We start from the raw sequence: 14,972 nt of genomic DNA, 5'->3' as shown, positions 1-14,972 counted from the left end.
TCAACGACCAGCCGTTATGCGTCGCGGTCCAGCGGGAACATGACGTGGACCAGGACCCGTCGGGGATAGCGTGGAGTTTGGGGTGGTCTAAAAAGAATAAGCGTGGCTTGAACTACGCTCAACGACCAACTCCAAAGACCACCCAAAGGCACGAGGCACGGTGCACGGGTCGCGGGCGAGCGGCGGCGGCGCGCGTGTGCGCGCGCGTGTGGGCTCTGTCACCCTTCTTGTTCCACGATAATTATTACACATAATAATTCATCTTATTAAATACTTCATCAAAGAAGTTTATCATCCCCGATGTGGGATAATTAACACTAAGTTAATTAATCCCTTAGTTTTTCTCATAGCTCATTTCTAGCTTTATTGTGACCAACTTTAATATATTTGTCACGCCCGCATTTTCTAAGGATAGAAAACACGGTTGATCGCAACTAGGGGAGGGTTAAAGAAGCGGGGAAGAAAGGGGAAAATCAACACAAATCGACAATAGCTTGAAACAAATGGGAATAACTCGAATAAAATCAGAGTATCATTTCAACAATCAACAACTCAAAATGAATATTATCTCAACGATACAAGAACTCAAAAGAAAGACAACTACTTAGCGGAAGCATTTGAGAGAATGAATATGCCACGTGTGAAGACATGACACATTCTAAACATTTAATTTCTTCAACGGTCTTGCTCAACACCTACCGCACCCGTCACGCTCAACCTGCAATTTTTAAAAGAAAAGCAGGGCTAAGTACTTGATGCACTCAGTGGACTCATGCCGAAATCATTTTATAAAAAGTATTTATCATGCCACCATTGAGTGACCTTGGGGTTTTAACTTTAGAAATTTCCCAAGACACTAAAATCATTTCCATCGTAAAACTCGTGACTGCAGTCATTTTCCCATAGATGTCTACCATATCTGATCCATTGATGACAAGGAACGTGGCCACATTCCAAGTCACTAGACCGACCGACTCAAAAGACGGCTCACGATCTCCATAGGTGTACACTAGCCTGAATAGGGACTCACTCCCTAGACAGACCCGAATTCGATTATCCATTGATGGCAAAAAGCCACATCAGATAGGTTCCATAGAATAAAACAAAACACGGCATGACAAATATTCATATCATTTTCACATAAAAATATACTTTGGGCATTGCCCTTATTTAAAAAGAAAGCCCACAGTAAAACTTTAGTTCGAAAGCCCACCTCGTTCGTTTAAAGCTTTAACTTGTGTTTCATTCTGTCCTCAAAAAGCGTGCGCGTGAAGTCACCCATTGATTTAAAGTACTCCGGCCCAATCTTCCATTCTACTCCCTCCGTTCCATAATAGTGGAGTCATTTTGCCATTTTGGTACATTCCATAGTAGTAGAGTCATTTCCCTTTTTAGTAAAAGTTAACACATTTCTTCTCACTTACTTTACTCTCTCTTACTTTATTCTCTCTTCATCTCTCTACTTTCTTAATCTCCGTGCCGAAAAGAAATGCCCCCACTACTATGGAATGGAGGGAGTATTAATTTGTCTCAACCCAAATCAATTCCAACTCCTTATCAAAACAGTAAGCCCAAATATTAAAATTAACTCATTAGGCCCAAATATTTAAATTAAATCCTTGGCCCAACAAGCAGCCCAAGAAACACTCACCTCCCATCTCCATCTTCTTCGAAAAAAAAAGACTCTCACTCTTGACCTCGATCGCTGCCGTCTCCATTGCTCATCGTCACTGGCGTCGATACTGTGCTGCCGCTGTCTCTGTCTCAGCACCGTCATCGGCCGGTTAGCCGCTGCTGATAAAAAACGCCACCACTGCCGATAATGTCGCGACTCAGCATGAGCTGTTGCTGTTCGTCGTTGTTCGCTCTCTCTCCGTGTCAATTCGCCGCCACTGTTCTTCACTGATTTGCCGACGCGAGCTGATGTCCGCCGATGCAGTCGCTGAGATCACCGCTGCTGAACGGAGTAGGAGTCGTCGCCGTCCAGCCGGCGGTCTTCTTCTCATTCGGTTCTCTTCCACCGCTGTCTCTCAGCAGTTGCAGACACGTTTCTTCAATCCCGGTCTTCTTCATTCCAGCAGGCATATCAACGTAGTAGTTCATGTGATCGAATGCTAGTGACAACTGGGTGAAAGCGAGCACCATACCTTTCCTGGATCCATCCACAACATAGCTATTACCTTCAGATAGATTTCTTGTCGTCATCTCTTTTCCTTCAACAACAGGAGCTGTAGAAGTTGAGCTTCCATCAGAGGCAAGGCCCTTCTTATTGGAATTCACATCTGGGATAAGAGATTTCGAATCTGGTATGGAGATTTATAATGCAGAGTATAATCGGGAGTTTGTTGTGGTTTAGATTTGGAAGAGATTTAGGAGTGGGATATTTTTTTTGAACGTGGGAAAGGAGTGGGACACGGTTAGTTAATTAATGAAAATTTAATTAGGATTAACTAATTTTATTTCTTTGGAATTTTATTTACAGCTCACAGAGGAGGAAAATCTTTGCATAATCTTTATTTAAAAATTTGAACTAAAGAATAATTGGTGACCAAAACGAAAAAAAAGATTTAATTAGATTAATTTGATTTTTTTTCCTCTTTTTTTTTTTCGGGGTGTTACAATATTATTTCTCACTCACCGGGAATCGGATTTGAGAAAATGAATATACTACGGCCATTTACTCGGATTGTAGTATAGGGATGTATTCATTTCCTTTTTGTATCTTTTGTTCTTTGTTCTTTTTAATCTCAGCCCCACGATTTTGTCATCCGACGGTTAGATTGGTGCCACGTGTCATTTAATAATGCAGATTTTCAGTTGAATAATGCACACCGACTAATAATGCACCATTATAGTGTAATAATGCAGATTTTCAATTGAATAATGCACACCGACTAATAATGCAGATTTTCAATTGAATAATGCACACTGACTAATAATGCACCATTATAGTGTAATAATGCAGATCATCTGGACCGTTGATGAATGAGATCTAACGGCCCATATTAAGAAGAATAAAGGATCTAAGGGATGAATAGGAGAATTACGCTCCCCTAGCTATTGCATTTAATTTCACACAATTAAATGTCTTGTAACACTTATTATTAGTCAAAGCCGTTTGACCAAGCACGATTCCAAGAACATATTTGTATCTTATTGAATTTGGATGAAAAAATCAAAAAGTGAAAGAAAAAGCTTGTTGGTGGGGTATAAGGGCACCCGCAACGCTGTGCCGTTGCGATTCCTATGTCGTTCCGGCGGAATGGTTCCGCGGCGGCACGCGTTGCAGGCCTCGTTCCGTCGCCATTCCGTTCCCATGCCGTTCCCATACCGTGCCGCGTTCCGTTCCGGAGGAACGCGGAACGAAACGTTCCGCCACGCGCCGAGGCGACGTGGCGGCCTCCCATTCGACGCGTGAAGCCCACTCGCTGCCCCGCGAGTGGGCTTCGTCCCGGTGAAGCAATAATTCAATTTTTTTTAAAAAATTCGAATTTAATAATTTTTTTTTGCAACGGTAATGTGACCGTTTTTTTATATCCGTTTTGTATTATTTTTTATTTTTTATTTATTTATTTACTCTATAAATACTCCTATTTCATACTCATTTCAATCACAAACACACATCTATTCCTCTCTATTTCCACCCCAATTTTCATCTCAAATCAACTATGCTTTCCTTCTCCCAAATTTAATCAAACTAATGGATCTTTTTGAACAAATGCGTCAAATATTGCAACAATCACTTGAAGAAGATCGACGACGGGAGGCCGAAGAAGCCGCGCCGCCCCAAAGACGCTCCCGTACGTACATCCATCGTAACCGGGAGGAAGCCGCTGCAAGGTTAGTACGCGACTACTTATGCGATAACCCGGTTTGGGGAGATACGTACTTCCGTCGCCGTTTCCGCAAGGGGAAACATTTATTTCTCCACATCGCGAATACTTTGGCAGCCCGGGAAGAGTTCTTCCAGGAAGGGTACGACGTGGTTGGCCGTCCCAGCCACACGACGCTGCAGAAATGTACTGCAGCAATCCGCCAGCTTGCGACTGGACAAACGACCGACATGTTCGACGAATACCTCCACATCGGAGACAGCACTGGGCGAATGTGCTTGCTCAAATTCTGCAAAGGCGTCCGGGCAGCCTTCACCGACGAATTTCTCCGGAGGCCAAGCACGACCGATTGTCAGTTCCTGCTCGACCTTCACGAAACACTGCACGGATTCCCCGGGATGCTCGGCAGCGTCGATTGCATGCACTGGCAATGGAAGAATTGCCCGGTGGCGTGGAAGGGGTCCTACACGAGCGGCCACAAAGGCACCCACCCAATCGTTATACTTGAGGCCGTTGCCGACTACCGCCTTTGGATCTGGCACGCGTACTTCGGGGTCCCCGGATCGAACAATGACGTAAACGTGCTCCACCAGTCCGACCTCTAGACCGAAGTTTTGGATGGTAAAGCGCCGGCCATCAACTTCGTCGCCAACAACCGGCTTTATAAAATGAGGTACTATCTCGCCGATGGCATCTACCCGAAGTGGCCTACCTTCGTGAAGACGTGCAGTGGGGCGAACCCAAAGCAGACTCTTTTTGCGCAGAAGCAGGAGGCTGCTCGCAAGGATGTGGAGAGGGCGTTCGGGGTTCTCCAAGCGCGCTTCAACATCATCAATGCCCCGGCTCGTACGTGGTTCATGGAAAACATGGTCGACATCATGTATACGTGCATAATCTTGCACAACATGATTGTCAAAGACGAAGGACCCGAGGCGGGAAATTGGTTCGACGACGAATCCCCCGGAAGCTCAACCGCAAGTAGTCCGCCTCGAAGTGGAGCGCATCCGTCTAAACAAGAACGGTTATCTATTCGTGCAAGGACACGCGACTCTAGTGCCCACACCCAACTCTAACAGGATCTAATTGAGCACATTTGGGCAAATTTTGGCGGATGAAATTATTAAAATTGTGTACTTTTATTTTTTTAGGATTTTAATTGTGTGCTTTTTATTTTTTTAGGATTTTAATTGTGTGCTTTTTATTTTTCTAAAAGTTTAAATTTTTTTTAATGTTGTGTGTTTTTTAATAAAGTGTGTTTGTTTTTTAATAAAGTGTGTTTATTTAAATTGAATTGGGTTGGAAATAAAAAAAATGAAATTGAATGAATAGTAATTTATGGAACGGTTAAGGAACGGAGGGTTGCAGGTTCCGTCCCTTAGTTAAGAAATGGAGTAAAAAAGTACAGTGGGGCCCTCAAATAGTGGTTTAAGGAACGGTATAGGAACAATATAGGAACAGCGTTGTGGATGGCATAAGGTGTTTAGTTTTTGCATTTTGGCGATGCTGAAATTATGTAGCATGGAAAAAGTAGCAATCACTGTGGGGGCGTAAGTACAAATTTGACTAATAAAGATCGACACCTCATAATTCGAAGAGATAGCAAAAGAGAGGATATAAATTGATTAGAGTCATGGTTTGCAATATAATTGAGTGTGGGGCATATATAATTGCATTGATAATTAGCACTGAGAGCATTAGCAATGGGGCGCCCTAAGGCGCGCCACGTCAGCAGTTTTATCCTCCTACCTCCCCACCTGCAGTGGGGCGCCCAAAGGCGCGCCACATCATTATTTTATTATTTTGTTTAATTAATTTAACTGTTTTCAAATAACAAGTAACGAGTAAATAAAAAACGGTCTAAATAACAAACCGTGAAGTTACAAATGAAATCGCGTGAAATAAAATGTTACAAATTAACGGTATTTATAAAAAAACGAAACCGCGTGCCATCGTCCGCGGTCGATCGTCCGCGACCTCCACAATGGGGCGAACGATGGCGCGGACGATGACCATCGTCCGCGACAGCCGCAATGGCGCGGTCGACGGCCATCGTCCGCACTATCCTCCGCGACCGAAGTATAGGGCGCGACTATCGTCCGCGCCCTATGGCGCGCACCCGCAATGGGTGCGGACGATGGACGGCGCTGACGATGCGCGCCATCGGGCGTGCCATCGTCCGCCCATTGCGGATGATATAGACATACTGCCAGCTGAAGTAAACTTTGAAATGCATTTTGTTTTCAATATTGACTAACATTGCGTCTCAAAATTTGCAATTTATATGCAGCACAGTTTATGCTTGTGGAGTGATTGATTAAAGTCTTAAACCAAACACTAGAAAGTAGGATTCAATTTATAATCTATTCTAGAAAAAAAAAATCATATTCTAGTTACCTATTTTATGTGTGATCTTGGTTATGTGGTAGATGGATATGTTATATTCGGTGATAAAAAAAACATGTGGATGCAATAAGCACAAGACATTGTTAATAATTAAATATAGCATTAGGTTTGGGTACCCAATTCTCTCAGAATATTATTATAATAATAATAATAATAATAATAATAATAATAATAATAATAATAATAATAATAATAATAATAATAATAATAATAATAATAATAATAATAATAAAAAGAAGTAAGGTAAGATGTCCATGAAGTGGATAAATGGGCTTTATTTTCTCACCCAAACCCGGTAAACGGGCATAATATATTGGACTTTAATTATTTGGGCCCGAAATCGATTATATTTCTAAATGGGCTTTATTTTGTGGGCATAATAATTTGGACAAATGGGCTTCAATTTTTCAGCCCAAACCAGAAAAGGGCTTGATTTTATGGATGCTTTCCACTGGACCCAAATTAGTTAAAACAGTACGATAATCTATATCTAATCCTGGTTTGCAAAATTAGTCAACAAAAAAAGCACATAAGACACTTGTTTCGTCATAATTGGAGGAGCAAAATGAGTGGTGATAGAGAGATAGTTACTACGACTATAATATTCAAATGCACCCACATGCATTCCACCACGTGCACGCTTTTGCCGTGCGTTATGTACTTGCTAGGATATTACTATAACATAAAGTCTATTTATATTACATAAAACTGATGCATTCGACTCAATACATATAGTAGTGTTTATTGGTTATTGCATGACGATTGATGAACACAACACTTCCATATATAACCTTGCATTTCTCAGAGGCAGAAATGATCACTTATTCAGCTATTGTTGACATCACGTTCAGATCAATAGCACATCTCTTCCTCTTCATCTTCCTCTTGCTCCCTTTCACCTGTTGTTAATATATGAGTGACGTCATCGTGATTCTACTTTCCAACAGTCATCCCTTCCAATTTCACTTTATATATCTAATTTATCTATATATATGTATATATACCTTTTCCTGCAGCATCATCTTCTCTTCCTCCAGTTGCTTTTCCTGTTCAAAAACCAGCACTTTGATAAATGAGGTGCATCGCCTTTGTCCTAGTGGCAAGGAGCTTAGACATTATTGCATGAGGTGCCGAGTTCGAGCCCTCTTGACATCAATTGTAATTTCCTCCTATCTATAGTATATGAGTTTATTTGTAATTTCCTCCCTTATATAGGAATTATTTAAAAAAAAAAAAAAACTTTACATAATTATGCACCTCTTCAATTCCTGTCTAATCATTGAACGATTTCAATAAAAAGGAACTAGTTAACTCATTTCCTTATATGTTTACTGGCTTGATAGGAGATGGAAACCTCTACCTGTTCCTTGAGGTTTGATATAGACTTGAGTAGCAAACGTGTCTGCATAAGCAACAATTAATCAAACTAATACACCATAAAAAACAGAACCAATGGCAATTGAAATTAAGCATAAGAAAGTTGTATAGTTAATATCTGGCATTTATAATAGTATTAGTTTATTAGATGACCAAAGTAACAAACTTTTCTCATCTTGTATCATAAATCTTGTCTGAGATCTGTCTACCAGGTCTGAGAATCCAGCAATTACATTCCATTTATAGCTTTTAACAGCATTTGGCAAAAAAGTAAAATATGGGTTATAACAGTTGAAGTCTCAAGTTAGGTACCTTAGTTTCTCTGGTTTGTATTAGTGCAGTCTCAAACTGTTTCTGGATACGAATTAAGTCCGCGACCGTGAGGTCATCGGAGGATGGGTCATCAATCTTCCTGCAAAATATATGGGAAAATCTATCTGTTCTGCTCAATTAACAAAGTTTTAAATGTATTAAGTTAAGTAGAGGGAGGGATCAAGTGGCTGCCTATCCACAGTTTGAAGGAGCTCCTCACATGTGAGGAAACCTGAATATTCGTCCTGACATAGAAAACACAAACAATCTTCACAATGTGGAACACATATTTCTTCCATACAACTATGATCCTAGTGCTAAATTTTGGGAAATTGACCAAAATCGAGCACCACTGCTTGCTAAACAAATCCGTAAAAAATGTTTCTCACACTGTAGCTTCTTTGTTTCGATATCTCAAAAATAAATTAGAGTTGATGCTATACATGTTGCACAAAGTAAATAGGTACATGTTTTGGCTTTTACTAAAAACAAACCCTAAACCCACTTCAATTTCATGATCAGATCAGCTTACCGGTCGTGTGGAGGGATCTGCATCTTTCGCAGCCGGATGATTATGATATCGTTGCAGGATCCTAGTCATGCTGGATAGTAATTCAAGTTCAGCTAAGTGAGAATATATAACAAAAACACCCAAAGACAAAAGATAAGAACTGAAAATGGGAAACTAAAGAAATGATCTCTAAGTCAATAGTAGTCTCTAGGTAAATATTTCATTAAACAAAAGATGAAGTATTCAGTGAACATTCTAAATAGTGTGAAGTGAAAGATAAAATATAAGATAATGCAGGCACATGGATGCTAATCTCATTACTCTATTTTTCGAATATTCTAGCCCAGAAGGCAGGAGTTAAGTATGGTGTTACAATTTGTTCTCACCAATTCCAGTCTATAGCAAGAAACTCCACTTAGAATTCCTCATACATCACAACAATAACTACCAGATTTAAGATTTATAACCAAGTGGAGATATAGAAAACAAATAAGAGCTACCACAAGCGGATGACAACCTCACCACCTTGATGTGAAGAACTTCTTTCATCATAAGGATTCATTGAATTTTCTTTACAAGGAGATAGTGTAAGGCTTCAACACATTTTAAACATTGAGCGATATGTAGGCTAAGAAATCCATATGGAAACAATGTGCATGAGCTTGTTTTCAGATGTTCACGAGAATTATGGTTGGTATGGGCTATCAATAGATCAATGCCAATGACACGTTCTTTTGACAATATGGATTTGATATTTGTCAATATATCTTGATGATATGGTTGCCAGGGAAAGATTGCCTAACTGAAATAAGATAGGGAAAGATTGCCTAACTGAAATAAGATAGTTAAGGAAATCGATGTAAAGGACATAGTTTCACTTACGTACTTTGTTGGGGTCGAGTTACCTCGTGGATCAAAATCATCAAATATGATAATTCTATTTGCGATGAAGTATGAATTGGATTTACTCACAGAAACATGCATTAATAGATGTAAGCTTGTACCCACTCCAATTTATCATCTGAATCACACATACACTCAACCCTAATATCGCATTTATAGTTAGATTGGGGAACCACTACATGCATAATTCAAGGAAAGGCATTATGGTTGACCATTATATCTATTCTTCGTAGATAGCTAGGTATACCATATCAAAATATGTGTTTATGTGAAAAAGAAATACATCAAATTGAAAAAATAGGCATGTCTAGTTGGATATGCTATAAAAAATAGTCATCTCTAGTTTGATATAGAGTTGGATATGTATGTGTGTAGATTAGGACTCTAATGGTATTGATGATGACAAATTAGATAACCATGATGTTTTATAATGATTAGGTCAATTAAACAATATTATGAACACTTAATGTCTTGAATATTACTTGAGACTTCTTTGTATCTATCTATCTATCTATCTATCTATCTAATGTTGTCTTATAAGTAGTCTTTATGAAATTATCAGCTTTACCCATAGTTCCTCAAGGTTATCAGGGTTTTTAACCTTGTAACCTAGTTATGTTTCACCTATATAAAGCGAGGTTCCACTTTCTTGTCGTCTAACTAAGATATTTATTCAAGATTGTTGATGGAATTATATTAGCTCTTTGATTGCTTATCCAAAACCAATGACATCATAGGAAATCAGTTAAGATATGTGTTAATTATTGTTAACATGGTATGTTTGACTGATGTTGCATTTGAGCAACCATATGAAGGGAGAACAAAAAATAAAGGATCCATGCAAAGCTAGCCATTTTGGATGTAACTTGTGAGTGACTGGACTCGAGTCGGTAGATCGCAGCTGAAAAGACCTTACATGTGGAGTGCAAGGACTAAATGAATCAATGGAGCTTAGCACATAAGAATACAAGACCTTAGATGTGGGTCGAAAACTCGAAATGAACATCAAACTTCCACATATTACACATATAGATCCATCATTGACTTGGGCATGCTCTAATATTATTTAAAAATCGGTCACTCACCCCTTGCAAAGGCCTCATAGGGGAGGGGGTATGTTTATCCAAGAATATATAGAAGAGACGTGATCACTGCCAGGTTGATATAGGTCAAGAATGAGTGTTTCATGAGTAGTGATTAATGCTTGTCTACTTTAGACTACGATTAAAATTCCTTTGGCAAAAACCTATGACCAAATACCATTCTTCGCATCCTAAATATTATATTGTCTTCAAATTGGAATATCATTTACTTAGATCTCAACAATCCCTTTCTTCATTGGGGTTTCAGAGGAATAAATCTCCACGAAGCATGCAACCACCAAGCTTTGAGCTACTACCTATGCACATTTATACCTTTGCACTCATGCTCATTGGCCCATTTAATTCCTTTCAATTATCATCTCCTTCATTTGTACCTCTATACTACAATTGTTAACTAAATGAAGAAAAAGCCTATATTCACTAGGACATCAAATCATTTCTCATTTCATGCATCACTTTACCTTGCACATCAGTGCCTACGCCGATACATCCATTCGAAATTCAACCACAACATTGCTACAAAAATATGCGCCAAACTTTCATTATTTCATTCCAAACATATGAAGTATGTTTTAATTCGTTGAAAATTTGTTTCCTGGTTTTAATAATTGAAATTATACTCTCAATAATATAATGTTTAACACTATAGAGACCACTCTCCCGTTACTTGGATTTGGAGATAGCAACTGGAAATATGTCCTTACATACACAAATACCAGGTTTTGATTACACACTAGTTGCCTGAATGGACACAACTAGAGCACTGATAACTCATTGTTGTTAGCTCATCAAGAACTCATTATAACTTGGCCTATATTAAGTTGTGTTATGTCATTCTTTTAACACCTTTCATGCAAAAATGCACTGGATTCTTTATATATTTTAATCAAGCCGAGCTAGGAGAAAACTTTTGAGAGTATAGTTAGAGATAAGCAAATAAAGTCTATACTTCAATCATTATTTATCTTTTATGAACAATATGACATCATTTATCATTACGTGGAAATATTTTCCACATCCTCAGAAAATGGTAATGTATGTGCCACAACAATCTTTTGTTTGTAGGAAAAATTAGGTCAGGGGATTGCTACAGTTAGAAATCTTAGGTGTTCTTCATTGAAATATCTCAAACATCTTTTACAAATTGCAAATATTTTTTTTTGAAGACCATGTGTTATTTGTAAATTTCAACTATAGACACATTTTAAGTATTGTGCCAATATGATATAAACAAAGACATTTCAAAATAAAATCATGACTTCTTGAGCATAAAATTGAAGTAAAAAAACTTTTATAAGATGCATGTAATACCAAACACAGAGATGGACATAATAACAAGTACAAAGATGCATGTGATGCCTAACACAAAGATGTATTCAGAAACTACATCCAAGATAATCAAAGACATGCTTTAACAATGTTTTTAAATAAAATAGTAAGACGTGCATTTATTAGAACAAAGAGCAAGTCATTGACAATAATGCCAAGATCTGTAATAATATTAATAATAACCAATCAAGGAGATTCATTCAACAATGGCAAGGGTTGTGCTTGTTGGGGACATGATCCAACATGAACATGAATCCATGTTGTACATTTAGGTGATACAATGTAAATGAGAATAAACTATCTAACACTTATCCCATTATATCTAAGTTAGCTAGTGATCTCTTATATGTACATATTGCTATGTATCTTCAATCAAGGAAAGGGTAAGATATCTTCTAAGCCTTGAAAGTAAATATAGACTTTACCAAAAGTCATCTTTTTGCACAAGGATATGCCACTTTGATAAGTACCAGTATATTCCCATAAAAATACAAAATCATATAAACAAACATGTGAGAATATCAAGGGCAATGGTATATTCACCTTATTCTCTCTTCAATTTCTTAAGATTATTGTACGTCACCTCAATCTAAAATTTCAAAATTTGTTAACTGTTGGTGGCTGCTTATATCTTGCTCTACATAAATGATTCATATATAGGGCCTTCCAATCTAATAAGCAATCTAAAAGGTATATTTTGATTGATCAGCTTACAAACAGTAGACTAGGGTTAAGACACTATCCACATGCAGATATATACATTAAATAAAAGGAAGATAACATATAAATGCAAATCTGCAGCTGAAAAAGCTTCAATAAATCTCCTCTAATTAAATTACAGCAATCAGCCTTCCCAAAAGGAGGGGTGTTTATCTGAATTTAAGAAATGTCCATTGATTATGCACTTGAATTATTTTTTCAGTTGAATTTCAATTCCAGTGAGCCTGAGCAGGCAAACACATGGCATCATCTACATATATAGAATAATAGAAATATATATTGAGGGAACGAGAAGTGAATTAAAGCCGCCATTAATTAAGACAATATTAAGAGAAATTTAATCACCATGGGCATTAATTAAAAAAATTAAAATATGAAAAATAAAACCTGGGGGTGCTGCTGTACTGGTAGAGCTTGCCGGGAGAGGAAAAAACGATGAGAGCGACGTCCACATCGCATAGCACCGCCAAATCATTTGCTTTTTTGAACAGTCCATTTCGGCGCTTGGTAAAGGTAACCTGGCGCGAGCTTTTATCTTCGATTCGCTCAATTTTGAGTCTCCCTCTCCCCATTGTTACGATTACCCATTCCAATTAGGTCTCAAAATCATTGATTTAAATAGGGCGGAAGAGGAAGGGGATAAAGGAGAGGAAAGGGTTGAAACTTGAAACGCAGAGGCATCTGTGCAGAAGGTTTGGAGGAGATGACGTTGACGGATTTTTCACCACGTCTGCTTTCAAACTCATACATTTCCTTCCTTATTATATTCACCTTTAAAATATAGCCGAATGTATTATTTTATTTATTTATTATTACTATTATCTATCCATTACCCATTTGTTCCATTTTACTTTCATTTTTCTTTTTCGACCGTAAATTTAAAAATGAACTTTTTTTAATGAATTAAATTACAACAGTATTTTAAATGTAATGAAAAATTACTGAATTATTAACATTTTATTAAGTATAATGTATTAATTATATAACTTAATTCTTACTTAAAATAAAAGTAGTGTAAATAATTTGGGAAGAGCGAATAATGTAAGGAGGGAATATTATTATTATTGATTTGGAATTTTGGATGAATTCTCTAATCAAGATTTTTGCAATCATAAAAATAGAGAATTTTTTTATTTTGGCATGTCCTATAAAAATAGTTCATTTTTATTTTTGATAATTTCTTTCATTTTAATGGAATGGGTTTCATTCTACACTACTCCCCTCGTTCCGCAATAGTTGAATCGTTTCATTTTCTGCATTTGTTTTAGAAAAATGATAATAAATAGTTAAAGTGGAGAAAAAATAAAGTAAAAAAAGAAGAATGTAAATAAGATTCTTCTCTACCTTATTCTCTATCGTACTCTACTCTCTCTCTCTCTTAAATATTTATTATCATTTTTCCGAAACGAGTGCAAAAAATGAAATAACTCAATTGCCGCGAAGCGAAGGAAATATAATACTCCATCTACCTTTTTTTTTCTCTATGTTACTTTACTAATTATGTATTAAAATTTGTTTCGTTCTAAGAGTCTCAATTTTATGGGACTGAGGGAGTATAGAATAGCTCAAAGGGTGTGATAGTTAGGTTTGTTTGTTCTGGTGTATTCAAGAGCACAATGGGACAAAAGGAACCTTCATTTGTTCTGGTGTATGATTACATGAAGCATTTAATTGATTAAAGTTCACGTGGCATCAATAGGATGTAGTATTAATTGTACTATATAAACTGTTTAAGATTCTCAATCGAGGAATAACATAAATATTTCACGTTTCAGTCTTTTCTTGTCAATGTAGATAGATGTGAGAAATAAATGTCCCATGTTTAAGTGTTCAACTAGCTTAAATTCTACATTCTGTAAATATGTTTAATACTACTTTTAGACATGAAACACTACCAAAAAAAAAGCTAATTAATGAAGGAATTAGTGATGCTAGTGGAAATTTCAGGGAGTAGTGACGGATAAGCAACTGAGAAACGTCAGTCACTAATTCGTGACAGAATAGTCCGTCAATAATCCGAATTTACCATGGCGGCTGCCTTTGATTTCCGTCATTGCAACTTTAGTGATGGATTTTTCGTCACTAATATTTTTTACTGACAAGCTTATTATTGACGGATCTGTCGGTCGGTACTTAATCTGTCACTAAATCTGTTAAGTGCCTAAATTTCGCTGATTAGTGACGGATAATTCCGTCAAGTTTTTTGTTGTGAAAATGATCTATCGTCCCCAATAGTATCGGAATTGAATATAGAATCGATACAATCATGATTTATCCAAATGATGTGTGGAGCAATGTTTTGCGTCCTTGAATTTCTTTAGTTTCGTGTTTTATTCTCTGCTTAGTTAATTAATGGGTTTTTGGCTTTAAAAACCAAAAACTTTCACCAAATTCCGGTTTTTCCCACGAACTATGAGATTGGTTTTTAAAACCACGAACTTTCACATCGTATGCCATTTCCCAACCCGACCCGAATAACAC

General features: G+C 37.4%; 1 protein-coding gene across 1 annotated transcript; it reads right to left on the bottom strand.

Moving 5' to 3' along the window:
• Positions 1–6,793: 6,793 nt before the first annotated feature.
• On the bottom strand, positions 6,794–13,227 carry LOC121772144 (MADS-box protein FLOWERING LOCUS C-like). The gene is made up of 7 exons (XM_042169136.1): positions 12,879–13,227; positions 8,458–8,527; positions 8,118–8,170; positions 7,926–8,025; positions 7,597–7,638; positions 7,241–7,282; positions 6,794–7,135 (listed from the first exon to the last, which is right to left on the bottom strand). The coding sequence occupies exons 1-7, from the start codon at positions 13,061–13,063 to the stop codon at positions 7,058–7,060; spliced, it is 570 nt and encodes a 189-aa protein (XP_042025070.1). The 5' UTR covers positions 13,064–13,227; the 3' UTR covers positions 6,794–7,057.
• Between the last annotated feature and the right edge of the window lie 1,745 nt (positions 13,228–14,972).

The sequence above is a fragment of the Salvia splendens genome, chromosome 16 (assembly GCF_004379255.2).
Source record: "Salvia splendens isolate huo1 chromosome 16, SspV2, whole genome shotgun sequence".
NCBI lineage: Eukaryota > Viridiplantae > Streptophyta > Magnoliopsida > Lamiales > Lamiaceae > Salvia > Salvia splendens.
The sequence above is the reverse complement of the archived record's forward strand: the minus strand, read 5'-3'. Positions and strand labels throughout refer to the sequence as shown.